The sequence below is a fragment of the Lepidochelys olivacea genome (genome assembly GCF_965140295.1).
Source record: "Lepidochelys olivacea isolate rLepOli2 genome assembly, chromosome: 18".
In the NCBI taxonomy this organism is placed as follows: Eukaryota; Metazoa; Chordata; order Testudines; family Cheloniidae; genus Lepidochelys; species Lepidochelys olivacea.
Window position 1 is genome coordinate 19,551,648 of NC_140428.1, and position 27,348 is coordinate 19,578,995.

At 44.0% G+C, this 27,348-nt stretch overlaps 1 protein-coding gene across 6 annotated transcripts in view; it reads right to left on the reverse strand.

Annotated features, from left to right (window-relative positions):
* KIF1B (kinesin family member 1B) overlaps positions 1-27,348 on the reverse strand; it is a 149,153-nt gene that overhangs the window by 25,492 nt on the left and 96,313 nt on the right. For 5 of the 6 annotated variants that reach the window (XM_084651857.1, XM_084651856.1, XM_084651858.1 and 2 more), the window contains 16 exons: positions 26,975-27,068; positions 24,502-24,650; positions 23,750-23,928; positions 22,677-22,814; positions 21,601-21,849; positions 15,630-15,748; positions 12,853-12,938; positions 12,570-12,699; positions 11,641-11,803; positions 10,786-10,876; positions 8,557-8,675; positions 7,618-7,673; positions 3,703-3,811; positions 2,656-2,722; positions 1,155-1,239; positions 822-927 (listed from right to left, as the gene is read on the reverse strand). In XM_084651857.1, coding sequence (XP_084507983.1) covers positions 822-927; positions 1,155-1,239; positions 2,656-2,722; positions 3,703-3,811; positions 7,618-7,673; positions 8,557-8,675; positions 10,786-10,876; positions 11,641-11,803; positions 12,570-12,699; positions 12,853-12,938; positions 15,630-15,748; positions 21,601-21,849; positions 22,677-22,814; positions 23,750-23,928; positions 24,502-24,650; positions 26,975-27,068 — 1,940 coding nt within the window. The remainder of the gene's footprint in view (positions 1-821; positions 928-1,154; positions 1,240-2,655; positions 2,723-3,702; positions 3,812-7,617; positions 7,674-8,556; positions 8,676-10,785; positions 10,877-11,640; positions 11,804-12,569; positions 12,700-12,852; positions 12,939-15,629; positions 15,749-21,600; positions 21,850-22,676; positions 22,815-23,749; positions 23,929-24,501; positions 24,651-26,974; positions 27,069-27,348) is intronic. The other variant, XM_084651861.1, reaches the window with a different exon arrangement.

Genomic DNA, 27,348 nt, shown 5'->3' on the forward strand with positions numbered 1-27,348 from the left:
ACTGATGGCAGGCAGGCTGCAAATCATGTCCTCCCCCACCCCCTGCCTTAAAATCGGATGCAGAATCTGATTTTTCAGAAAGGTGTGTGTTTTCCTCCCGATTTCCCAGAAATTGACAGAAATAGAGAGGGAGTCAGTGACTTGGCTGATGTTCTGGAAGGGAGGGGCTCTGCCCACAATACAGAATTCTGCTTTGCAGCCCTTCATTGCAGACCCTGAAGCACAGGACTATACAGTTCATGAAATCTCATTAACAATGCACCCCACAAGGACACCCTGAGCCACAAATCCTCCCTGGAAAGACTGCCCCGTCCCACAGTGAAGAATATTCACTTGGGGAGGATACCTCTGTCCCTGATAAGTGATGCTCAGAGCAACTGTTGAGAGTTAGAGCCTCACTGGATGTAAGAATGAAGATTGCAGGTCGCCAGAGCTCCAATGAAACATTGCTTAAAGGCTGCTCTGATATCACAATACACAAGTACATTAGAGGAGCCAATTTGTGACATCTGCATAAATACACTTCACCCCCCGCCTCTCACCCCCGTGACTCACCAGTGGCACTGAAAAGCACAGACTAAGAGTTTATCAGAGCAGGAGTAATGTTTTAACACAACAGGCTTTGTTAGATCGCTGTATGCTTGTTCCCACTGTAATGTAGGGATGTGCATGGCTGCCTGATTCACCCACGGGATTGTCCTTGTATTTTAAATTTCAATTTTTCAACTCCCAGGTGAAATGCTGTTCTTCCTCCTTTCATGGTGCTTATCAATGGAGAGAAGTAATGTAAATAGCCCCAAAAGGACTTTACATCTGCCTACCTGTTGGAGCTGTGAGAAGACTTCAGGTACTTTGCAGAGATTATATTCAAAGACAGAATGGCATCCACAGCAGCTTCATCTACCTCGGCTTTGTTTCTGATGCGTCCTGAAGATAAATGAATTTCAGTACCAATTAAACCTAACCGGAAAGGCTCTCAGAAGGAATTCTCATTGCCAAATGGCATTTTATACCGGAGGTTAAGACCTATAGCTCTAACAGTCAGTCTCAAACCAAGAGCTTTTCCCTCTGGATCCCCCTCAATAGGTGACACTACCCAACCTCTAGTCAGTAATTCATGATGATGATGGAAGGAACAACAGGGGGATACTCACCAACAACCAGCTCTCGCACATCTTTCCAGTGCAATTCACTGCCTCTCTCATGGATAATGGTGACTGTGATCCTACGCTGGATTCCCTGGTGGAGTTAAAAAGGCACAGCTTAGACTTTCTCTTTTTTTTTTTTTTAATTAAATAAATCACTCCATTAAGTCATTTCCATAGGGAAACCATGGCTGAGAGATAAACATGTAAATCTCACCTGTCAGCAGGCTCATAATGGGAAACAAACTTGCATGCCCTTCTGGGCCCTGAATATAACCTAATACAGGAAGAATCTTTTCATATTACAGAGCAGAACTCATCTTGTTCTCTTCACATACCACAAGGGGAAGTTTATTTCACCCAAAATACTCCTAGAACAGTCTCTCTAAACTTCCAGGGAAGGTACATGTACCTTGAGGGTATATAGGAGTCAGTCTCACAAACCCTAGGAAATAATCAGATGTGTGCACATGACCACTTTGTATGCATATTCTTGAGATGGTGCTGGAGTTCCAGTACTGTGCAACCTCAGAGCTCCAGTGGTACCCATCTTGGGCCATGGAGTCTCCTTAAAGTGGGAGTGGACCTCTTTTTACTGGGTATTCCCAATGGGGACCTGCCCCAAAGGAGATATTCCCTTTTCTCCAAAGATCTGTTTTTTGTCCGATATGAGTCCACACCGGGACAGTTTCTGAAGATGGGGCCTGGGAGACAGTGGATATAGAATTTACAGGGGTACTTCTGAACTGAAATGGAACTAGTCTAAGGGGGCTCCCTGTCCAAATCAGAAGCAGGTTGCATGGAGCAGCCTAACAAAGAAAGGTTAAGGCATGCCTCTCACCTTCCAACTTCTTTTAGAAAAGGATTTATTTGTACAGCATTTGTTGGGGAGACAAAAATGGCATCTGGTGTGCCCAGCATTAATGGGTGTTACTGCCTCAAAGGAGGGACAATACGTAAGCCCCAATACCAGGAAGAACTTCACAACAAAAGAAAATCAAATAAGGTAGGTAAACATCCCAAGCATGCTAACGGGAAACCATGCTAAATAAGCCATCGCTAACACACTAATATACACAAATATCTTCAAGTTTCTCTGGAAGAGTGCATCAAGATGCAAACACTGCTGAGCTCCATCTCGCAGCCAGAGGCAGTGAAAAGGAACGAAGTGGTGTCTGAGCCTGCACCACTCTATGCCTAGATACAGGAGCATGAGGACATTAAAGGTGCATGTGCAGCCCCACAGGGCACTGCTGGTCAAAAGATTCCAATCTTGAATGAGTACTAGGAGTGGAATATATATATGACTAAACACTTGAAAGAGCAGAATTTAGACGCCAAACTTCCTACCAACAAGACCCAAGAGCTATAGTAAGAGAGACAGACAGGTATGTGGTAACATAGAACTAAAAGATAAAATGAATGTGAAATTCAGTACGTGAGACATCTCCCCACTCCACACAAAAGGAGATAAGTATTTTAGCTGCCCCCTTCTAGCCTCTGTTAGTACCTGGTGAAGCAAGAACGTCCCCTGGCAGGGTAGACCTCCAGTGTGGTCAACAATAGCAGGGATGTATCTGTGTGAAACAAGAATGAACATCCTGGGTTAGAGAAGGTGCGTTTAACAGAGCAGGACACTAGATAATGCTGCTGCTTTGCTCTACCACCAACACACTCTTCTGTAGAATATCCTAATAAAAATAAGGCTGCTTCCAGTGACTCCAAAATCAGCCTCTCTACTGGACTTTAAATCATCATTAAGTATCACATCACATATTAACATTGCTTTGTAAAACTGCAAAATGACCCTATAATGTAGTTCCCAAAGGTCTGTTGGGGAACTCCCTCTATGTTGCAGGGTTAAACTCAATATAGTTCTTGTTAGAACAGGTTCAAAAAAGAACTAGATAAGTTCATGGAAGATAGGTCCATCAATGGCTATTAACCAGGATGGGCAGGGATGGTATCCCTAACCTCTGTTTGCCAGAAGCTAGGAATGGGCGACAGGGGATGGATCACTTGATCATGACCTGTTCTGTTCATTCCCTCTGGGGCACCTGGCATTGGCCACTGTCAGAAGACAGGATACTAGGCTAAATGGACCTTTGGTCTGACCTGGTATGGCCGTTCTTATGTTCTTGTTGGACTGACCTCTGGAGACTGAACTCTTTAGTTAACAAGAGACCAGGTCACATAATCTGTAGCTGCACAAGCTTCCCCTGGGCACTGCTCTGCCAGCGTACCCAGCCGCTGACCTGAAGGGATTGCATCTAGGAGTGAGAAGGAAGGTCACTCTCCATACTTCTTCAGTCTTCGGCCACTCTGATTAGACTGCGAACAATGGGGCCAACTAATGCCAGTTGTGTCGCTGATACCTATTCACTGGGAACTGGATTGGGACCACTTTATTCCATACAAAACCAGGCATCTTACAGATGAGAATAGCCAAACGTTATAAACCTGGGCTGATCTAAATCAAAGACCTAAAGATGAAGGGATTCCCTCCCACAAGCCATTTTCCTTCTTTATTCAAAAGAAAGATAAAAGTTGAACTCACTCTCCTGTTGGCTCCAGCTCGCTGATCTCAAACCAGACAAGGAGGTCGTATTTGCTCATGCTCTGGCCCAGGTTAGTTTTGCTCATAGTGTTTAGCTTTGTGGCTGGCACTTAAAAGAATACAAAAATTGTTCACAAAAACTGCACACAGGTAATGCTATTACAGTACTTTGGTTCCACAATGTAATTTCAGTGCTTCTTATCACATCAAAGCAGTGTAATATTTCTACCTATGTATGTGCAGGTCATATGGCAAAGACACCTGCAGTCAAAAAGGCAGGAAGAAAACTTCAGTCACAGGCTTGTCTATGGAACCAAGGTGTCTAGTTTTAAACCCACAGTGCTCCCCCAATCCAAGTGACTTTACAAGCAGTTAGGAGACTGACTGGCAATTATGAAGCACTATTTGTTTGAGAGATTTCACTACTCCAGCAAAAACTGAGAAAGGATTACTAAATTCCCTACATGTAAATACAAGGAAGTGTAATCCTTCCACCACCCCTATACTGCTCAAATACTGCACCAGACCCTGCAAGATAGGTGGTCATTACCTAGTGCAGTAAGGGACATGTTTTATATAATCTGTAGAGGCTCTAACAAACCTGATCCCATTAGGCCATTCACACCATGAAGGAAAGGTGGGCATTCATAGCACTTTCCCCCAAACTACTGCTTGGCAAAATGTTGGCACTTGACAGGTTACAAAGAAAGAAATGAACTCTAACTAGGAGAGAGTTGTGAAAACAGGCAACCTCTGCAGATTCATACATGGGAGAATCCTAAGCCACCTCAAAGATCCATTTTTGGAACAGGTTAACCTAAAGCATAGTTTAGAATCATTAAATGTGGCAGGGAAGCCAGATGCTTCAGAGTGTTCTCAAAACGACATCCCAACACGTAGGTCCTTTCTGACCTATACTGAGACCAGTTTTTAAAGAGTTCCAACATGCACGTGTGGAATTCAGGGGAGTCTAGATCTGTTCATATGTACTCCTGCATCACAGTTCTGAATCTCTGAATGAAAGGAGCAAGTCAAGATCCCAAGGATTCCTGCAGAAATTTAAGGTTGATGCACTTTCTACTGGACCTGTCGGTATTTTAGATGATTCTTGCTGTTAGTGACTTCACTTTACTGCACACAGTAGTACACGCAGCTGGGATTGCTAACATACAGTATGGGCATATGCACATAAGGGAATTTAACAGGAGTTATTCCTGAGCAAAAGTCCTGAAAGCCTTGGCTTCCTATATTTCAGTATTACTAGTAAATTAGTGCTTCAAGACTCACTAGCTTTACAGGGATACCTTAACTCCTCAAATACTGAATGGACAAATAGTGCTTCTAGTAACTGGTAATCACAGGAAATGGACAGGTTCTAGCAATACTCCAGTCTTCCCCTCTTTGAGGCCATGTCTACACAGCCCTGCAGTTCAAACTACGGGGGTGTGAACTGCAGTGCACACTAGTGTGCTGTGCTCTAACTATCCCATCTAGATACTGTGGAATTAAAAGGTACCTCATTTGCATTAATTTAGTCCTATTTAAAACAGGACTATGGGCTTGTTTACACTGGAAACACTACAGCTGCAGCGCTTCAATGTAAACGCTACCTATGCTGATGGAAGGAGTTCTCCCATCAGCACAGGTAATCCTTCTCCCTGAGAGGAAGTAGCTAGGTCAACCGAATTCTTTCGTCAATCTAGTGCTGTCTATACCAGGAGTTAGTTTGTCTTACCTACATCATTCCAGAGTGTGGATTTTTCACATCTCTGAGCGACACTGCTGGGCCGGTTGAACTTTTTAGTGTAGACTAGGCCTTGGTTAACGCCACCTAGATACCTTTTATTCTGTACCCATAGCATCCCCATGGGTGAGCGACAGTGCAGTACACTGGTGCAACCCTGTAATTCACCTGGCTGTAGTCTGAACTGCAGGGCTATGTAGACAAGCCCTACGTTTACACAATTTCTTTTTACCATTTCCCCTACCTCCACTTTGCCTCCCTACTCTATTCTTGGGAGCGGACAAGGTACTTATGCAGGTTCTGTTCCTCCGCACCCTAAATACAGGAGAGTGTTCAACTTTGCAACTTTCTCCCCATTCCCTTGGTTTTAATGTTTATTTAGTTGTTTTAATAAATACAGTCAATGTTTTCTGTAGCCTCTCAAGGCTCCATCCCACCATTTATTGAAGATAAGCCTTAATTTAGTGTTCTTTAGGTTCTCCCATTCCTGCCTCAGCCTCTCTTCATTTTCATAATATCTCAATTACAACCCACTGATAAGAGACAAAAATCCAGCTTTACAGGTGGCACTTAGTCAGTTGAGATGCCTGTGTATGCACGCAAGATAGGTAATCTCTTTCAGAATATGAGATTTGTGTTCTGTCTACTCCTTGTTCAGATAACCGAATAGTTAACACAAAGGTGCAGAAAGACTTTACTACAAGAATGAAAGAAGTACACAGCAGGCCAAGACTGTCATGCTAGGTAGTGCGCTCCAGTGACATCACTTGCTCTCCCTCATTCATGCCTTAAGTAGCTGACATCACCCTCTTACACCCCCACCATACCACCAAAACAACAGCTGCAGCTGTGCTCATAGCATCCATGAGCTCATGACAGCTGGACTCAGAGCTGTTGATGCTAGTCAGGAGGAAGGTCAGGGACACAGACCACTGAAGTTTGAACCAAGCAGAAGAATTCAGCTGCACCAGAAAAGAAAACCCAACACACTAAGTCAGGTTTGAAAATTTATGCGCAGGCCTGTTCTAAAAATATTCATGGGCTGGGTCAGCAAGATAAAGATTGGGTCTACTCCAACCCAAACAGCTGACTTTTAGGTAGGGGGGAAATGAAGCTAGATAATGGTAAGCAGGAAGGAGAATTTTTACAGAACCTCAAAAGAAAATGCCCTCTACCCCTCAATTTTATAACTTACTATGTAATACTTTGCACCTAATGATCTCAAAGCACTTTACAAAGGGCAAGGGGTAAATATTCCTATTTTACAGATGGGACAACTGAGACTAAGCAGTTAGGTGACAAAGTCACAATAAATCAGTGGCAGAGCTGGGAGTGGCATACAAATTCAGACTCCCCATATTCTGCTGTAGACACTAGATGTTGCTTATTCTAGAAGCTTCATCACTCCACAACGACCACAGAACCCAAGGTAGTTTCTGATACTCAGCCCACCACAGGGTAAAAGTGTGGACAAACTGCTTTGGGGTCAAGATTAGGAGTTATTTCTACATCTACCGTAGATCGAATTTGACTACTAACCATCTCTTTTGGGAACCCGCTCGCTTTGACAGCTGGGAACAGGCAGAAAAAGAAAAGGTGGCAGCTGGTCAGCCCCATCCTGGAATGCAGCCACAGCCGAGGATGCAAGCACATTGGCGTGCTCAGACAGCGTGTTCAGCACATGCACATTTACATAGCCAGACATGAGATACCTAATCAACTCAATTTTTCTCTCATGGTCTGAAAAGGGAATGGAGAACAAAAATGGGAGTGATGGAGATAAGCAGGTGATGGGAACAAGGGAAAGGAGATAAAAGGACAGAGGGGAAAAAAAGAAAAAAGTTCAACATGCACAGTTAAATTAAAGAAAATTGAGGGATCATTTCAGCAAGGTTGGCTTAGTGCATGAAAGTGCAAGCAACATTAGAAAAAGCAGAGCAGAATGATTCATAGATGCACCTCTCTCCCCGACTGCCCTCAGAAACGCTTTTGCTTTGAGATGAGGTTGAACACCTGGGAAGGAACACAGCCAGCGAGGATGTTCCAATGCCCTTTGCACTGATTATTCATTTAATTTCTCAGTTTCAAAATGACTGCGGTTCTGAATATTTCACACCCTAGTTCTACGTGATGAGTTTACAGACACCTACATAGAACATGTTTGTTCTCACCTGGCTTTGAGAGAGGCATGGGAGGTGGAAAGAATCGTCGGGATGGCTGAGGAGGGCTGCAGAGAAAGGGGAGCAGTTACTTCTGGTGTTTCTCACCTGTTTCTCACCCAGGGATCTCTGAACACTCTACAAAAAAACAGTGAGCCTCACAACCCTATGAGGCAGATACATACAACCCTCCATTCTACAAAGAAGGTAACAAGTACAGATGTGCCTAATCTCACATGGGACATGTCTGGAACATACATAAGCCAGGACTCATTGCACTGCTCCAACACACACACACACACACCCCCCTTTTTCCATTCCAGCTCAATTTTGCACAGCTTTAAGCAAAGATGGATTACCTTTTAATATTTTCAACTGCCCTTTCCCTAGTCTCTACTCAAGGGAAAACAGGAAGAGAGATGCATTTCCTGAAAATGACTTTATACAAGGATACAAACCTCGGCTGGTTCTTCCCTTTAACACCAGCATATGGTTCCTCTTTGCAGCTACTGTCTCCACCAATCCAAGCCAAACCCAGGAATCCATGCATCATCCTTTCCCCTCACACCAAAGAGCAAGAGGACTAGGAAACCCTTCCCTGACTCAGAACATTTAAGGTGCTCAGCAACCTTGGCTGCTGTGCTTCTGGAAGTCATGAGGAGTTTGAAGCAAGTTTCATTTTGCACAGGGTTCTTTTTGGCTTTAAATATGTATTCTTATCACCTACGTGGCACGCATTATGCGGGTGAGCGGGGCTGTCACTTGTCTAGTATTAGAATCTGCTTAGGGCACACTTGGGACAAATGCTAAGTAGCAAGACTTCCATGCGAGGCATGGAATTCAGGAAGCAAAGGGATGGGGTATGTGGTGTCTACTTCCCATTCAAGATTTATTCCTTCCGCTGAGAAGTATGAGGGGGAAGGACACTTGTACTTCTGAACTGGTCAATACCTATTGAGATCCTGTCCCTGCAGATGGAGAGGGTGCTGCTGATAGTGCCCAAAGACTTCAAACACAATAGGCTTAGTTTTGATGTACTCCACGAAAGATTCTGTCACTTCCACAGCAATCTAGCAAAAAAGGAAAGGAAAGGAGTCAGGGCAGAGATCAAATGAAAACCTTACAACTGCCAAGATTAGAGTCCAGGGTTCTACATTTCTTATCCATTGGCTGATAGCTTGACTAGAGCCAATCCCAGCAAAGGGAGCCACATACTCAGTGACAGGTTTCAGAGGAGCAGCCGTGTTAGTCTGTATTCGCAAAAATAAGAGGAGTACTAGTGGCACCTTAGAGACTAACCAATTTATTTGAGCATAAGCTTTCATGAGCTACAGCTCACTTCATCAGATGCATAAAAGTGGAAAATGCAGTGAGGATATTTTTATACACACAGACCATGAAAAAATGGGTGTTTATCACTTCAAAAGGTTTTCTCTTCCCCCACCCCACTCTCCTGCTGGTAATAGCTTATCTAAAGTGATCACTCTCCTTACAATGTGTATGATAAGGAAGGTGGGCCATTTCCAGCACAAATCCAGGTTCTCTCCCCCCACCCCACTCTCCTGCTGGTAATAGTAAGGAGAGTGACCACTTTAGATAAGCTTAAAATTGAAGACCTTTTAGAACCGGTGGAGGGACAACCGGTTCTAAAAGGGCTTCTAAATTTGACCGGCCAAAAGTGGCACCTTAGGCACCAACTCCACAGGTGCTCCAGCCCTGGAGCACCCAGGGGAAAATTTGGTGGGTGCAGAGCACCCACCAGCAGCTCCCCGGCCCCAGCTCACCTCCGCTCAGCCTCCACCTCCTCCCCTGAACACACTGGCCCGCTCTGCTTCTCCCCCCTCCCGGCTTCCCACAAATCAGCTGTTCGCACGGGAAGCCAGGGCAGGCTGAGAAGCAAGCGGCTCCCGCTCAGGCCCAGGGAGGCGGAGGTGAGCTGGGGTGGGGGAGAGGGGGTGCGTGCAGGGGAACTGCTCCCCACCCCGGCTCACCTCCACCACCCTCGGCTTGAGTGGGAAGCCGTGGCCTGCTTCTCAGCCCTCCCTGGCTTCCCGCCGAACAGCTGATTCGCAAGAAGCCGCGCGGGGGGGGGGAGGGGGCGGCATGGAGAAGCAGAGCAGGGCGGCGCATTCAGGGGAAGAGGCAGAGCAGAGGTGAGGTGAGCTGGGGCCAGGCGCGGAGTGGGGAGCTGCCGGTGGGGGCTCTGCACCCACCAATTTTCCCTGTGGGTGCTCCAGCCCCGGAACACCCAGGGAGTCGGCGCCTAAGGCGCCACTTTTGATGTGATCGGAGGGGGAGCGGCCGCTCCCTCTGCTTCCCGCCTAGCTACGCTCCCCCACCCATAGGAGCCAGAGGGACCTGCCAGATCTTCCTGGGAACTGCCCTAGGTAAGCACCGCCTGGACTCCCCACCTCACCCCCCAGCAGGTGCCTCTGGCTCTTAGGGGTGGGGTGGGCACCCACTACGGTGGCCCATGAGACCCTCCTGCCCGGTTCTGGGAGCAGTCAGGGGACTGGGGGGGTGTGGAGGTGGATGGGGCAGGGGTCCCACGGGGTGGGCAATGACCCCCTCGTGGGGTGAGGAGGGAACCAGTTTTTAAGATTTTGGCAGCTCATCACTGCACATACTTAACACCTGAAATGAAGTAAGGTATGACAATTAACAGTTACAGGAGAAAAATCCCCTGGACCTAAGCACTCGTCAGTTAAGAAAAAGTAGGAAACTATTTGTAACAAGATGGTTGCCCTACATGTAAGACTACACACTATCAATTTGGAAGCCTGAACATGGCTTTTCCCATTTACACTTTCTATTCCCCTGTAATGCAAACTCTAGAGAGGTTTTTATTGCACTTCCCAATATTCTGATGGGTGAAATGGAAGCACAAGGAATTCAGAACTAAAGGAAGGGAGAAGATTCATATAGCCTCTACACACACTTCCTTAAATGCTCTGTAATTTACTAATAGGCATTATGCTCTACACAAAGAATTATATCACTCATTTGATCACTCCCCCTCTGTTTATTCATCTGTATTCCCCACCGCTTTCCTGCACATGCCTCACTGAGGAGGCTGACAGGAAGGCTACAAGCATTCCCCAGCACTGAAATCAGCCTAAAATAGCACTGTATTATGGACACTCACTCACGCTTCATACAGAATCACTAAGCTTCACTTACATTCTGAACATGGTAAAACCCAAGAGGACTCCCCCGGCCATTGTTTTTGAGAGGTTCAGTAGAGAAAGCTTCATCGTGTCGATGTAAAAAACTAAAAGAAACCAAAACAGATCAAATTAGTGAAAACTGCTCAGCTATGAGCTCCACCCCTTAGAGAAACCTGCACATCTCTGCTCTGCTGACCACCTTTTAGGCCTTGACCAATCTTATTTAGGCCGGTTTATTCTAGAAAACTTTGGGGCTCCCTCTACTGTTTTACTGGTTTGTATGTTTGCTAACTCCTCTTCTCATCCTTATTCTTTGGAATCTAAATGGGGACAGAGCTCTCATTTGAGAGCGGCTGAATTTGCCCTAATTCCAGACCATTTGATTCAAGCTGGGTGTATACATGGGATGGTTTTAATTTTAAAGTTATACATAGGTATCATTATCTGGTGCTTAAATGCCCACTGATTTGGACCTTATAAATGTAATAAATATAAACCAATTTACTGAGTATTAGGACTTTAGACTTCTATAACACTTTTCATTAGAGGACCTCAAAGACTCTTCTACAAAAGACCTTGGGATGCCTAGGACAAGAGGCATTGGATGTGTGGCTTTTAAAAGTTGATTCTTATTCCCTTTCTACAAAGCTTTACTCCCTGATGCCATGTTAACACAAAGCAGATGTTTGGTCAGGGCACATGATCTGATGGCTACACAGATTTCTGGCTCCCCTCCCACAGGACACTGCCACACTGACTCCTAAAAATCACTCCAGTTTTATCTCCATTTTCCCAGTATCTAGCATCAGTTACCCCTCTTCACTGCAGAAGTCTTCCCCACCCTGTACTACCAAGGAGAGATTCTTACTTGAACTGACAGAAGATATCTGCATATTCTGGGAGGATGCCACTGGCCTGCAGCACTGTCACACGGAAGGTGAACACACTACCCAGTTTCAGGTGGTCGCCAGCCTCCTCGGTAAACCCTTCCATCACCATCTTCCCATCCAACAAAGTGCCTGACTTCAGGTCTTAAAGAGACACAAAGACCTCCCGTCAAATATTCAGATTTACTACATCTACAGATACTTGACCCAGCAAAGGAGGAATTTAATCCCTCACCCCCAAACACCTGCTCTCCGGTAGTTTATCTACCAAAGGATTTTTCAAAGCCTTAATTCACAGTACATGCAGCTTCACTAGTGGTAGCACTGATAAAAGTGGTAGGGTAGTCAAGGCTCAAGTGTTGTTCCAAAGCGTCTAACAACTCAGAGCAGGGTTAGGTGACAGTGGTAAAAGTGCCTGGGTTCTTCTGAACCTTGTCTACACTATAGTCATCAGCAAGGCTACCACCTACCAAGCTGCACCTGAAAAATTAATTATAAAAAAAATCCTGGTGTAGACAAGACACAGTGATCCCAACAAAGTGCAGAGTTCGCTTCTCACCCAAGGTGGGGACACTAGAGTTGCAAGAGAGGGGTGCACAGTAATTACCAGTTAGATAGTCACATAAATAAAGAGGCGGGCCACTTCTGAAACCTTCTAGTGGATTGACAATGATCAAAAACTCTGAACTACTGCAACCTATAAGCTTCTTCTGTGTGCTACATCGGAGTCAGTATTTTGTAAATCAAAACTCTCACAAGGGAGCAGTCACAATTATGTACCCTAGCACTCTAAGGACAACATTCCTTCACCTGTAGCACACTTCCGAATAAAGCCCAGAGCCCCTTTTCATAAAGAATCAGAACAGCCCCAAGTTTGTCCCTTCAAGTCCCAGAAGCTGTGGCCACTTACCCAGGTCATTCATTCTGTTAATTTCTTCTGGGGGAGTGATGACCTCTGAACTCTGACCTTCCCCTTCCACAATTCTCAGCTCTTCTAGTGACAGTCCAGAACGAGTCATGGCAACTGAAGAAAAGTCACTCTGAGGAACACAAGACAGGGGCTGCAGATGAGAGCCCTGCAGCTTCCAATTTGCCCCCTGTACTTTTTAACCCACCCTAACTGATCTGTATCTAGAACAAGACATTGTTCCCCTCCCTTCACAAACCTCTCCAACCCAATTAATGTTTCTTACCTTATTAAAGTATTCATCATCAAAAGAAATTTTAGCTGTGCCAGATTGCCGAATGCCAGATCCATAATCTGGGGCTTCTTCATCAGCTAGAAAGGCAAAGAAAATATAATATTGGAAACAAATTCCAATGGCAAGAATGACTCGATGGGATACTAGTCTCCCAAGTGGTGGATACCCCATCACTTGGGTCATTTACACTGGAACAAGTTGCTAGATAAAATACAGTAAAGAACTACCTAGCACTGGCTTTTGGGAAGGGAATGGAGAAAACCAGCAAAACAGGTTAGTGATACCCAGAAGATTCAAAGTTAATATGCTGGAGTTTGAGAATTCCTGGGTTAAAAATTTATTTCCATATTTACTGTTTAATTGCTTGGTTTCTAAATAGGTTACATCCAAAATGAATGGGCAAAAGTGTACAACATGATGAGTGAAAAGACCAACAATCAGAGATGAGAATGTCTTAGAGATTTTTCCAACTGGAAACATGTGAAACATTAAAAATAACCCTAATCAGGAAGGATCCATGGCTTGATTAGCAGAGAACAGGTTTTCAATTCCTGTCCCCACACTAGTTCCAATGCAACCACTGACCTTGTCACACCTCAAGATCCTTATCTATAGGGGATTCTTGCTACACAGTGAAGAATATATCAATAATGAAGGTAGTTTACAGCCATTTTCATTTCTTTACCTTATTCATCTAGATAGTCATGCCCAGTTCACTAGGGGTAATAGCTTTATAACCCTTTCCTGCCATGACACAAGATGTACATTAATGACAGTTTGGCCATGACAAAACACCCAATGCAATAAGAAGCTTTACAGAAAGGGATAAAAAGCAATCCAAGGCTTTTTACAGAGAGAGTTCAGTAATTATGAACATTGCCAGATTAGTCAGCAATCCCTCGGACCGGTCTTTCAAGAAACAACAAACGGCCAGGTTTACAGTCCTGAAAACTAAAATCCTCTACCCACAGAGTGAGCACCCACAATGGCACAGCTTCCATGTGCCATATTGATCCAGAGGGACTCTCAAAGCAAGAGACTACTTTGGTCTCTATGGCCCACTCAGCCCAGTCTCTGCCGAGACTGACAATAAGAGAGGAGGGGGTGCCCAGATAGGGCTGAGGTATTTTCTAATAGGACACACATACTTACAGAAGTGATCCCAAAATTAAGAATGCCATCTTGAAATATCACTTGGACTAAATAAAGCCATGACATATTTCAAAGAGATGTTGCAAAATCAATTTGTAATAGCCATGGTTTGCTCTTTCATATCATCCATTTGACTATAGGTATTAAAGTGTCAATGCCAAGGAAAGCAAACCAGGCTAGAAGTAAAACTTGAATGTATTCAAATGTTTCATCTGCCATTTGAGCCTCGGCCAGAGTGAATTCCACAGCCTCAGTGTCTGAGACTTCATTACATGTTCCCATGGAGAATAAGACCTGTAGGGTTGCCTTCCAATACAAGAGACAATGGTTGGAAGTTAGCCATTGCTAGAAAGAGCAGATAAATTACAAGAAGTATCTGAGCTCTCACCAGGATGAATGGTGCATGATCAAATACCAGGCACAAACCTTGACTAGTTCATTTCAGTGTGGGGAAAAAAGGACAAAATACCACCAACTGGTTGGCGGATCGAAGACCTAGTCAAAGGAAATTTATTACCTCCTCCTCTCTTTCTCAAAATCAGCAAAGAGAAGGGTCATCTTAGCTAGATATTCCGCCCCTCCTCCCCCTTTAAATCAAGTTTTCCCTGAAAAGAAATAGGAATTTTTTGTCCTTACCCAATAGCCCCAACTAGTCAAACCAACACTGTCACATGAAAAATTGAACAGGGTGCGGCTAGTATGTAGTTCTCTACAATACCTGCTATAAGGGTAAGGGAAACCACCCTAGAGGAGGGAGAAAAAAAAAAACCCTCAGCCACTATACAAAGACAGAGGTTAACTCTTTTCTTTGGATGCTGAGAGACACTGATCTAGCCTATGAGTAACTGAGGAATTAATGCTAACTCTACTCCTTCCCCAGTCCCTGGAGGTGCCTTTATCCACAGAGAAGAGAATATAATATAAAGATGCTAGAGCACTTTATACGTGATTTATAAAGACAGGAAAGACTGAAAAGTCAGGGTGAATATATGGTACGTAATGAAGTAAAGGTTTTATGGGTGTTTATTTGGGACAAGCACATGAGACTCAAGACGTTAGAGCCACAAGCTAGTTCTGCGGGTCATCCAAAAATAGTGCCATTCAAGCCTTTATACTCTCACATGCAGTCACATGCACCATCACTTCTTATGTTTATGCCATACTGTAGAGGAAAGACATTTTTTAAAAAAGTGTTTTAAAATATCTATCGATATGATCTTTCCTCTCTCCCCTCCCCTGTCTCTACACCTCAGGTTGTCTTAGTTACCACATACAAATCTCACAGTGGTAGACAGTGAACATTTCAAAACCTCTAACAGAGAGGATACATTTTCTACACATCAATTGGTCAAATTCGCTAATCGGCCTTGGCCAAAAGCTTTATATCAGTGGAAAGAATACAACCCCGTCTTTCTAACGTGACAGAGTAAGTGTCCTGGGAGGCTTGCAAGTACCAGATCTTAAAGCTGGTCCAGAACCGAATGCAGCAAAAAAGCAAACCTTCTGAAGCCAGCGCCCCCGCCCCATTTTATTTTATTTTATTTTATTTTTAAAATACAGCTGTTCAAAAGCCACCCAAAAGCTTGCACTGCAAGAGCAATCCCAGACTCTCTTACCTGCTATTGCTTGCACAGCCACACGCAGAAATCCTCGAACCTCCCCCTTCTCACTGACAACTGCCACTCTGTGGATAAGGGGCACTGGGTACAGTAGGTTGCTCAGGTATACGAATGCCCTGGTAATAGGGAGTGAAAAACAACATGAGACCACCACGCGTAGAGAGAACTTTGTATTTCATTGGCTGACAGGACACAAATGCCTTCATATAGCCTAGTGTCTGCAGTTCTGCTATAACACATTATCTTGTACTATGTACTGCTATTTTCACACTGCCCTTAAAGAACTCCTGCAGTATTTTCAAGCTAAATTGTGTGAAAACACAGACACACTTTAAACCAGAGCTGGCTGGAGCCAACAGGTCTACATTAGTGAGTTATAAAGTATATAGAGGAGACATTTAAGATGTTGGTTATGAAAGATGACTTTTGATGCAATACAGTTGTAAACAGCATTGTTAGAAAGACGTTAAAAACTCAAGAGGCTCTACTGCATACAAAGCATCATTAGGAACCTTCCATCCTGTGATTGTAGTTTAAAGATAATTAGAGATGACAAATTAAAAGGAAAGTGACTGTTTAGCAATCTAACAAATGTTTAACTTGAATATATACAAGCATTTAAAACAGATTTTTGATTAAGCATTTTCTCTCCTCTATGCATATTTTATAATACACTATATATATATGAAGTAATTATCAAAATTCCCCAGTGAATTATAAAACATCTTTCAGGCTTCTAAAAAGAACAGTTACTGAGTATTGGGGGAGCTACAGTATTCTCTTCAGATAAGTAGCTTGGAATATATTAGATTTCCCACTCCCATATAACAAGCCACCTTGAAATTCTAAAGCAACAGTCCAAAACACTGCAGCTTACAACAGAGTGAATGCAGCATTTTGGGCCAGTACTGGAAGATATTAAAATTTTTAGTTCTAATAAGTATTGTAACACCAAGTGGGGAAGGAGGGGTCTTATTTTGGATTAGTAGTTTGACCAATTTATTGTTCACAACTTTCAAATTATACTTTAAGCTAAGCATGCTTTATACTTCTGAGTTATATTAGAAAGCTCATTCATTTTTTCTTTTAAATGGCAGAACTTAAAATTGTAAAGGGATCTTAAAATGGCAAGTTTAAGTGTGGAAAGAGTACCTCCCCAATCAAAGTAAATATCTAAATGCAGAGAAGCCTAAAAGATCAGTCCATGGATAGCTCTCAACAAGGAAGGCAGGAGAAGGGGTTTTAATGAGTTGAGAAAGACAGTATTATGAGAGGTTTCAGAATTCAATGGATGAAGGCAGGGAGGGTACGTAATACTCCCAGGTACAATTTCCTTACACTTCATTAACTAGAAATCTACATGACGACTGTTTCATTCAGATGGTTCTAGCTGAGCTGACAGTAAATTATACTACAGCACTGAACACGTGTTTAGCTGGATTTCCTTTCACATACACTCCGTTTTCCTCTTGGCCTTTATATCCAGTACAATCAAAAATAAAGCTTGTATCAATTATTATTCTGGGTGTACAGGGTAAGCAACATGGATCCCTGCTGCCTCTGACCAGTGCCCTCAAATGTACAGGGTGTTCACCAGACACAGGAAAACAGATGAAAAAAGAGGTGAACTCAGTGCCTTTTGCCCCATAGTCAAGAACCCAAGTTAGATAAAATAAGAGGCTATTCTTCCCTGGGCCTCACCTCCTCAACATAAGGGTGTTTTTGAAATGAGGAGGGGGTAGGCATTTGTCAATTACAAACTAAAGAGACTAAAATAATTCTGCTAAAATAAAGCGATGACAAAATGCAGTATAGAAGAAAAGGATTAATAAAGCTGTAAGAGCAAAAAAAGAGACATGAAGAGAAATATATAACAAAAACAATCATAACTCAGCACATGAATAAATAAAATTAGGATCTACTTCCTTTTCAGTCTGCTCCAAAGTGAGGTAAACACTGATAAATAGGGCCCTACCAAATTCATGGTCTGTTTTGGTCAATTTCATGGTTTTAGGATTTTTTTAAATCACGAATTTCATGATTTCAGCTATTTAAATCTGAAATTTCAGTGTTGTAATTGTAGGGGTCCTGACCCAAAAAGGAATTGGGGAGGAGGGGGGTTTGCAAGGTTATTGTAGGGAGGGTGTGGTACTGCTAACCTTACCTCTGTGCTGCTACTGGGGGCGGTGCTGCCTTCAGAGCTGGGCAGCTGGAGAGCAGCAGCTGCTGGCCAGAAGTCCAGCTCTGAAGGCAGAGGGATCGCCACCCTTACTTCTGGGCTGCTGCCTGCAGAGATGGGCCCTCAGTCAGCAGCCACCACTCTCAGATCGCTCAGCTCTGAAGGCAGCAGCCTAGAAGTAAGGGTGGCATGGTATGGTACTGCCACCTGTACTTCTGCGCTGCCTGCAGAACTGGCTGCCCAGCCAACAGCTGCTGCTCTCTGGCCACCCAGTTCTGAAGGTATTGCTACCCTTACTTCTGCACTGCTGTGACCCCCCCTAAAATAACCTTGCAACTCCCTTTTGGGTCAGGACCCCCAGTTTGAGAAACCTGGTCTTCCCTGTGAAATCTGTATAGTATAGGATAAAAGCACACGAAAGACCAGATGGGGGGGGGAAGGGGGAGGGAGAGAGAGAGACCAGATTTCACAGTCCGTGATGCATTTTCATGGCCATGAATTTGGTAGGGCCCTCCTAATAAAACAGGGTGAGGAGGGGTAAGTCAGAAAAAGAAATGGTTTACAAAATAATGTTGACTTTAAACCCAAAATTTTCAGGTAGTGCTAATTTGAAGGGAAAGAAGCCAAACAAAACACTAATGAACTCAAATCATTTACACTGGCTGGACCAGGGTAGGAGTTCAGGGAGGTATAATATCACCATCATTACCAATAATACATGCAGTTTAAAAAAGATTAAGTCCAGGGAAAGTAGACACACACACCCCGTTCTCCTCATCTCTCCACCAGGCAGGAATCTAGCTAGCCTCATATCTGTGTGCATATACAATAAAAGACAGTCTCACAGGCAGTCTCTACAAAAAGCCTTCCCACTCTAAAGCTAGGGCTACCTGAACATTCTATCCCAAGATGGCAAATGAAAATATATTTACACACATGACCCAGGTTTTGAAGTTATGATCCAACAGATAAGATATCAAATGCATTCAGTTTTAGAAGGTCAGCTGCAATTTGAGAGTCACCTTGATAAAATGATAACCCCAGAGGACAAAACACACACACACACACCCCTTTCATCTTCCACTTCCTTCTATCCAGTTACCAGCTATAGGCAATTGTTTTAAATCAGGGAAAGCAATTTATGTATACAAAGAATCTTTTAGGGTTCCCATCTGGTGTAAGAAATGCTGGATCCTGTGTGGCTGAACAGCAATGGCACATTGGCTGCTGTGGCTGTACAGAGAAAAGCTGTCTTTATCCAGCAATACCGCCTTCCTCCACCTGTTACACCACAGGAGTATGCCAAGCTGGGAGTGGACGAAAGGTTAAGGTTATCTTTCACCTCTCCCTCACACACTGGAGAATTGTCCCACTCTCCCTCAATCATCCCCATCTTCAAGTATCCCCCTGCACTTTAGCCCAGCAGACTGAAAGAGGGGGAACTGTATTAGCAGAAAGATTGGTGAGGTAAAATGGCATATTCACAACAAAACTAGAAATGAAAATTTACAAACAGAAATTTTTACCAAACATAAAAACAACAGAACTCAGAATGATCATGGAATTTTTCTCTTTAAATATACAAAACATCAATTCAGGATTTGAAGAAAATACATCATAACCCTCTTCCGCCTCCCTCAAAACAAAACAAATGTTTTGATATTTCACCCCATTAAATAGTCAGACTTAACATCCCAGCATGCCAGAAGAGACGGCTAAAGGGACCAGCTCTTTGAAAAAGAAAAGACTACAGTTCAGATAGAAGGCAGACAATGCACAGTATAAAATATTGTCGTTTGATTTTAAGAAGGACTGGGTAATTGAATGACTAAACCTCAGTATTTTAACTCTCCCTTTCAGGACAAATTCATCACTGTTGAGGTCAGGAAGGAATGCTACTCTGTCCCACTGTGTCCCTTTTACACAGCAATGCACAGCTAATTAAGTGTACTATGGGGTTTTGTCTCAATCTGTATCACGCAATCACCACTGTGGGAGACAATATCTGCCTAAATGGTAGGCCCAGTTATTTGTCCGTATGCAAAGTTTACAGAACAGGACACACGCTGGAAAATACTAAGGAATGGAAATCAGTTGAACTCTGGTGGTGTCCAATCTCCAGCCATAGTCTAGTCAAAGAACAGCAGCAGGTTACTGCTGTTACAACCAGCATAAGGTTATACAAACTGATAAAACTAAACCTATAGTTAAGGGGATAGCTTCAAATTCAATTGCAGTCAGAGGACAGATGGAAACTCATGAAAAACTATTAATTCAGTTTCATTAAAATCCTGTATGATCAAAAGTGGAGTTATATAATAGAGGCAATTTACAGGAGATCAGATTGACTTATATACATCTAGAGATTCAGAGATCTGGATTCTTTTTATATGTGGATATAGGGTGTAAGTTACCTAACTGCAAAGAAGCACAAGTGTTCTTTTCATACACTGCATTTGCTCAGCCTGTATACAGTGCTTCCTGTGGAGTCTGGACGTTAGGACTGTGAAATGAAGATGAATAGTTCAACATTTTCCCAAGCACTCCACACACTGAATGAATATACACAATAGCATAATACACTCAGCATGCTGGCACTATTGTGAGAGCGTGGTTCCTGCTAGTGCAAGCAGTTACTGCACATACATGACAATTAAGAAAACTCCACACCAAAACTGACAAATCTGTGCATTAGATTAACCTGAAATAGTCGTGCTTTCAAATGTGACTTTCAGGTGTTGAGTGGTAGGAGACAATATTTCTCAGGGAACAGGAATTTTCTGCTTCCTTGCATCTTTAAGAACTAAAGTTTTTATTCCTCAGGGTTTAAGGGGGGTTTAAGAACTTCTGAGCTCCAATCACAATTCCAATCACTTACGAGCTCTCTCTATAGCCAAAGCAAGTCACTCAACAACCCTGTTCTCAATTTCCCCATCAGTAAAATCTGGCTAACCTGCCTACTGGATATTTCACAGAAATTATTTGTGAATACTTTTTGTGATCAACACACAAGTATTATCCGTGTAACATGCTGTAAGTGGCTGTGTCTACACGAGAGTCTTTAAGACTCCCTAGAGCATATCTAGGCTATGAAAATAGTTGATGTTCTAAAAACATGTTTTTAAACTCCACATAGCATATAGAGTAGACAGGGTTTAACACATTTAAAACATGCAGAAAACTAGCTAACATGTTTTAAAGGTGTGAAACCCGGTCTACACAACATGGTATGTGGTATTTAAAAACTATGTTAAACAGTTAACGGAGATGTTTTTAAAATTCCAATTATTTCCCCTAGTCCAGACAGGAACCTTGGGATGAGCTATTTTTCAGACCTTCAACTTTCCTCCCATTCTACCCCAGTCACAAAGAGGATGTTAAATGAGTTTTCTAAAGGGGGATTTATTAGATTAGATGTTACCGTTTCCTTCATATTTGTTGGAACGCTCCTTTAGAGAAAAGAAGAGTCAGAGCAATACTACCATAATCTCTGCAAATCAAGCACGGTGTCCAGGTAAACAACACCCTAATTACTACAAGCAAGGGAAAAGGAATTGGTTTTATGTATTGATGGGTAAAGCTTGTATTCTCAAGGGCTCCTTGGGCCCTTTAATGTGGAAGATTTGCATTATAATCTTAAAACTGACAGACTGCCTGAGTAGGTCTGAGGAGTTCCATTTCTAGATATGGCTGGGCTTGATTAATGTTCTCCATTCTGAAAGGCAAAGCCTCTGCAGCCTATGTCAAGAGCTGGTCCCTTTTGGCTATTCTCACAGTAACCTCACCAACCTTCCCACTAAAATGAACCAAGGGGACCGGTCGTAAAACGGGTCGTGCCCATCACTGAAGAGGTCGGATCCCTCCTCTGTTCCAGCGTCGGAGCCAGTATCATCCACAAAGGCCTCATCATCAAAGTCTTCCATCTCATCCTGCTGCTCATCGGCCAGTTCGGTTATGTCGGAGTCAGCCGTGGAGAAAGTGGGGGAGGGCGTGCGGTCAGCAAGGCGCTCATTCACGCAGCCATGGAAAATGGGGGAGCTAGATATCAGTTAACGGAACACTTTGATTAACAAAGCAAGGGGAGAGAGGAATGCTTCATAACACAGATCATACTGCTGCAGTCAGCACAGAGCCCACCATAACAGCAAGCAAAAGCTTTAGACCATCTGGATTGGGATGAGATGGGAGGAAGGGGATTGCTGACATAGTTAGGGAAAGACGGAATCCTTGGACTGAGCAAAAAGCAAAGGAAACATGAAGACAAACAAGGCTAATCATGTATGGTTATTTACATTGTTCTTATTAGCTCACTTAGCGTATCTACAATCTGTATATCCACCATAAGGCACTTTAAAAATAAAGGAGTGGCTCAGCAATCAGACACTTAATGAATCTTTGTCTCCTCTCACTAGGTGTTTAAATCCTTCCAGAAAAAAGCAACAAAACTGCTTTAGTGTCACACCCACACAAAGCCCTCAAGCTCTGGACCAGTTTTCCCTTGGTATTTCCGTAAGTCTTCAGTCTCTCTCACAGCAGTACTCCAACAACTTCAGACAACACTTAACTGGTTATTTCAATCCCTTCCTTTTAGAAATAAATCTTAAGTTTGATTAAGGGTGAATTCAAACACTTACCCTCTGAAAGGTTAAATCTGTATCAAGAAAGTTTTAGGCAGCATTTCCTGCTTCTTACCAGCGTTTTGGTGATGCAAGACGATCAATAAGATCCAGAAGTTGGATCATCAATCCTGAGACCCCACATACATGGCTGATATGACTACACAGCCTAAAACTCTATTCAAAGTCACAGCTTTCTCCCCGCAATGAGTAGGTGAAGTGCCAGGAGATAGAATTGTCATCACGTACCTACCAACCAGTTTGAACCAATGGAATCGATCGTAGAAGGGGTCACTACCAGTCATTGTGCTCTCATTCTCATCCTGGGCATTGGACGCCATTTCTCCAGCCCTGTCATACATCTCCCGCATCAGCTCCAACCTCTGCCTACACAGCAAAAAGTCCCAAAAAAATTAATGTTGAAAGAAACAATAAGAATTTGCTTCTACCGTATGATGAATGAGGACATTAGTACAGAGATGCTGTGGTCATTTTTCTAAAAGAGCATGCATACCACAGGGACAGAATAAAGTATCGTCCTAAAACAGGCAAGGGGAAAGGGGGGTACAAAGAGGTAAGGGGCCAGTTCATCTCTACTGTACTAATGCTCTACCATAATGTTAGGGGTCACTGTGCTGTGGGAGATGCCATCTTTTGGAAGAAATGCAGAACACATGCCAGTCAAGGTCAATAAATATCCCATGGCTCTTTTCATAAGAGCAGGTTAAGCCCTGAGGCTCTGGTCAAATTTAAGCTTCAGTCATTACATTCTGCCTCCCCAAATTCCTCCTGCAGTTTCATCTAGGCACATTCGTTGCTTTCTGCACTGAACCAATGTATCGTGTTGGTGTGCACTACTGAACAGCTGTCACATGCCACCCAAAAAAGTGGCTGCATTTCAGTACTTGGCAAAATGACCCCACTATAAACCACAAGCACGTAGAGGATTATTTAAGGTTTATGTTTCAAAATCCTTGGATTACACTCCAGAAGTGCAAAATTAAAAATTGAAGAATCCGTAGTCATACAAACAAGTAGGAAACCCTGGCCTATCTTGTGCACATTGCACAAGAATGATGGAAACCACCACCTCAGACTTGAGATGGTTAAAATTTGGGAGGGTTTTCTAAGGGCAGATCTCCATTACTGAAGTTTTACTTTTTAATTTTGTTTATCAGTAGTAGGGTTATGTGAAGCAGAAGAGAAGGAATGAGTACCAGACAAGTGCAGGAAACATATATATTAAGGCAGTGAGATGAACTGGGACAAGTCTAAAGAGACCTTAATAAAAAAAACCCTACTAATTTTGAACTAGACCCTACTTGAGTTTCTCCAGGGACCAGTAATGTGTTGCTCCATTCTTCACATCCTGGACTTCCACAGCCACTACTGTCCGAGGGAAAGGTCTGTTGTTCCGAGTCTTCTCTGACTCATTGGGCAGCAGCTCAGGGGGCAGAGGGGAATAGAGAGTGTTGGTCAGCAGGACAAACTGAAACTGCACCTGAATGGAGAAAAACAAATATATTCATAGAAATCAGGCACAAGGGGGCTTCTATTTAACAAGTAGCAAGAACACTCCCCAAAAGCCTCATTAAAATGAGACTGGGACCCACCTAAACGAAAGAAGGAATCAACTTGATTTTTATCTCTGAGAGCAGCACCAATTTTTTAAGTTCAAAACATTTAAGGAACAGCCTGGTAGTCTAACAGCATATAATACTGCCATGTTGGGCATCTAGATCTAGCATTCACTTTTTGATAAAAATGAATGACCCAACATGAAGTTAGAGAGAAGATCCCTTTTCTTTTCCATCTTAACAAGGCTTTAAAGGATAACTGGAATGGGGACTGGGGAGACAATGTAGGGGACATGAAATATACAAAAATAGATTGAAAGAAATACAAATTCAGTATGGAATCTGAATCATGGCAGTCAAGCCTCAAAGCACTTCACATACCAAAATAAAAACCACGAGGTATGGTGGGTTAAAGGCAAGAAAAATAAGTATAATACATCAAAGCAGGATCAGTATACAGACAATATCTAGGAGTTTGGTGGTCCGTACAATCTTACCTTCTTCTTTAATTCCACGCTGATTGCATTGGCCTCTTTCAGATAGACTGCATTGCCCCAGAGCTGGTCCCTTAATGAAGTGAACTGGTGAAACTTCCATTTCCTGAACGCCCACTGGGCCAGTTCATATTCATGCTGAGTCCAGGGCACTGAGGAAAGCAAGGAAATAGCCTAGTCAAATGTAATGGTTTTCCCTCCAACACACCCATTCAGAGGTTATTTACTTCTCTTCATTTTCTTGTAAAATACTTAATGTTGTCACTGAAAAGAGAGCATGGAAAGGAGATAGGTTGTACTCATTGCTCAATGGGTAACTAGCTCTGATCTTCCACTACAAGCACTGGAAGCTTAACCTATAAAGCAGGGGTCGGCAACCTATGGCACACGAGCCAATTGGACCCGGGAAGACAGCAGGGTGCCACTAAAAATCCTGCCCGGCCCGGCCTGCTCTTTTCTGCCCCCCAGTCCACCGCTCTCTCCTTGCAGGGCAGGCAAGCTTCCCCCTCCCCCACCTCTTCCACCAGCATGCTAGTTCCTGCCCCTCCTTCTCTCCCGCCCTGCGGCCGATCAGCTGACAGCCCTTGCTAGGAGCAGGAGAGGTAGAAGTGGAGCTGCAGCACGCTCTCTGCTCCGGGGACCATGGGGAGGGGGGTGGAATCAGGGCATATCCCCTCCAGCCCCCTGCCAGGAGCTGCTCAGGGCAGGGGGCTGGGAGCACCCCCACGACTCCAGCCCACACACCCCAGCCCTCTGCCCTGACCCCTGCACCAGCCCCACACACCCTCAGCCCCATGCCCTGACCCCTGCACCCCCCCACAACCCCAGCCCTGATTCCGGCACCCCCACACATACTCAGCCCCCCCATGCCCTGACTCTTGCAACCCCCATATCCCCACTCCCACCAAACAGGAGCTCCTGCACACACCCCACATTCCCACCTGCACCCCTCGCACCAAATGGAAGCTGCCCAGGTAAGCGCTCCACACCCAAACCTCCTGCCACAACCCTGAGCCCCCTCCCTCATTCCAGCTCCTGGCCAGACCCTGCACCCCAACCTGCTCCTTCACCCCCAGCCCTGTTCTCAGTGCACTCCCACCCTCAGCTCAGTGCAGAGAGAGAGGAAGAGAATGGGCTAGAACCAGGGAGAAGGTAGGTATCTACTCTATGTGGACAGGGCCGGGACTCCAGACCGGCAGCAGGCTGAGCGGGGCCGGCAGCCGGGACCCTGGCTGGCAGGAGCTGGTGGACAGAACCCCAGACCAACAGCGGGCTGAGCTGCTCAGCCCACTGCCGGTCTGGGGTCCCGGCCACAGGCCCCGCTCAGCCTGCTGCCAGCCTAGGTGAACGGAACCCCAGGCCGGCAACGGGCTGAGCGGGCCAGCGGCGTAAGATCAGCATTTTAATTTAATTTTAAATGAAGCTTCTTAAACATTTTGAAAACCTTGTTTATATACGACAATAGTTCAGTTATATAATATATAGACTGAAAGAGAGAGACCTTCTAAAAAACATTAAAATTCATTACTGGCACACGAAACCTTAAATTAAACAGAATAATTGAAGACTCGGCACACCACTTCTAAAAGGTTGCCGACCCCTGCTATAAAGCATTTGGAGTAGCTAGACCGAAAGAAAAACTAAGCAAGCTCTGGTTACTTGATTTGTAGAAATCCAGAAGGCTAAAACGCTAATAAAAAAGAGAAAGCAAATACCCAGGGAGAAGATGGTTAAGCTCTACATCTGTTGAATCACTCCTCCCTTCCTGGGTGTTCTGTAGCACAGAGAGGAGTTAGCTGCATAAGATGCTCTCACTTACACTAGACCCAATCAGGAGTTTTTTTTCCACAAGGCAAGTCTACACTACAGCGCTACACTACCACTGTAGCATGTCTGGCGAAGACGCGCTATGCCAATGGGAGAGTGCTCTCCCGTTGGCATAATTATTCCACCTCTGCAAGAGGCAGAAGCTGTGTCAGTGGGAGAGCGTCTCTTGCCAACATAGCGCTGGTGTGGACAGTGTTTAGGTCGATGTAATTTACATCGCTCAGGAAACGTCTTTTTTACACCCCTGAGCAATGTAAGTTAGATCGACTTTCACGGAAGTGTAGACCAGCCCACAGATTAGAGAATCCTAGCGCAAACTCACGAATAATCTCTGTTTAGGACACGAGAGCTCTGTGGACTGGCACCAGAATATGAAGCCCAAAGCTCATTCCCATCTAATGGCTGCTGGGTGGCTTAAATGAATTTGAGGGTCCTGGTCCAGTTCCTTTGTTCAATGCTCATTCAGAACCTGTTCTGTGAATACAGAATTTCAGTCTATATGGCTGTCAAATTTGCTCTTTAAGAGGCCATCACTTTTTCACAAGTTCCAAAGTTGGTTTTCCAACTTATGACAAATATCTCTGTAGTACAACTTCCTTTGCACCAAAGATTTGGAAACAGCCAGAACTGTTTCCAGTCTCAAACTCACCTTCCTCCTCTTCCTCTTCCTCCTCTGTCATCTCAGCAGCTAGGGATCGCGTCTCAACCTGCTTCTGCAAGGCCTGCAGTTTACTCTCATAGTCCTGTGGGAAGACAGGAGATACCGTGTAGGAAAAAGACAGACATGAAAGTGAAGAGGAGACAGCCAGAGAGAGATAAACACTTCAGGAGTGACAGACACACAAGAGGAGAGGAGATATGCACAAATATTTCCATTTAACTCTCAAAGAGATCAGACTCCTCTGAAATAGAATTCAATAACATACTAGACATCTTTGGAACTTTTCCTTCTAGAAGAGTGGACAGGAGAAGATGAGGGTGTCTGTAAGATATGCTGGTATGTCTGCCATGTGTTTTCCTTAT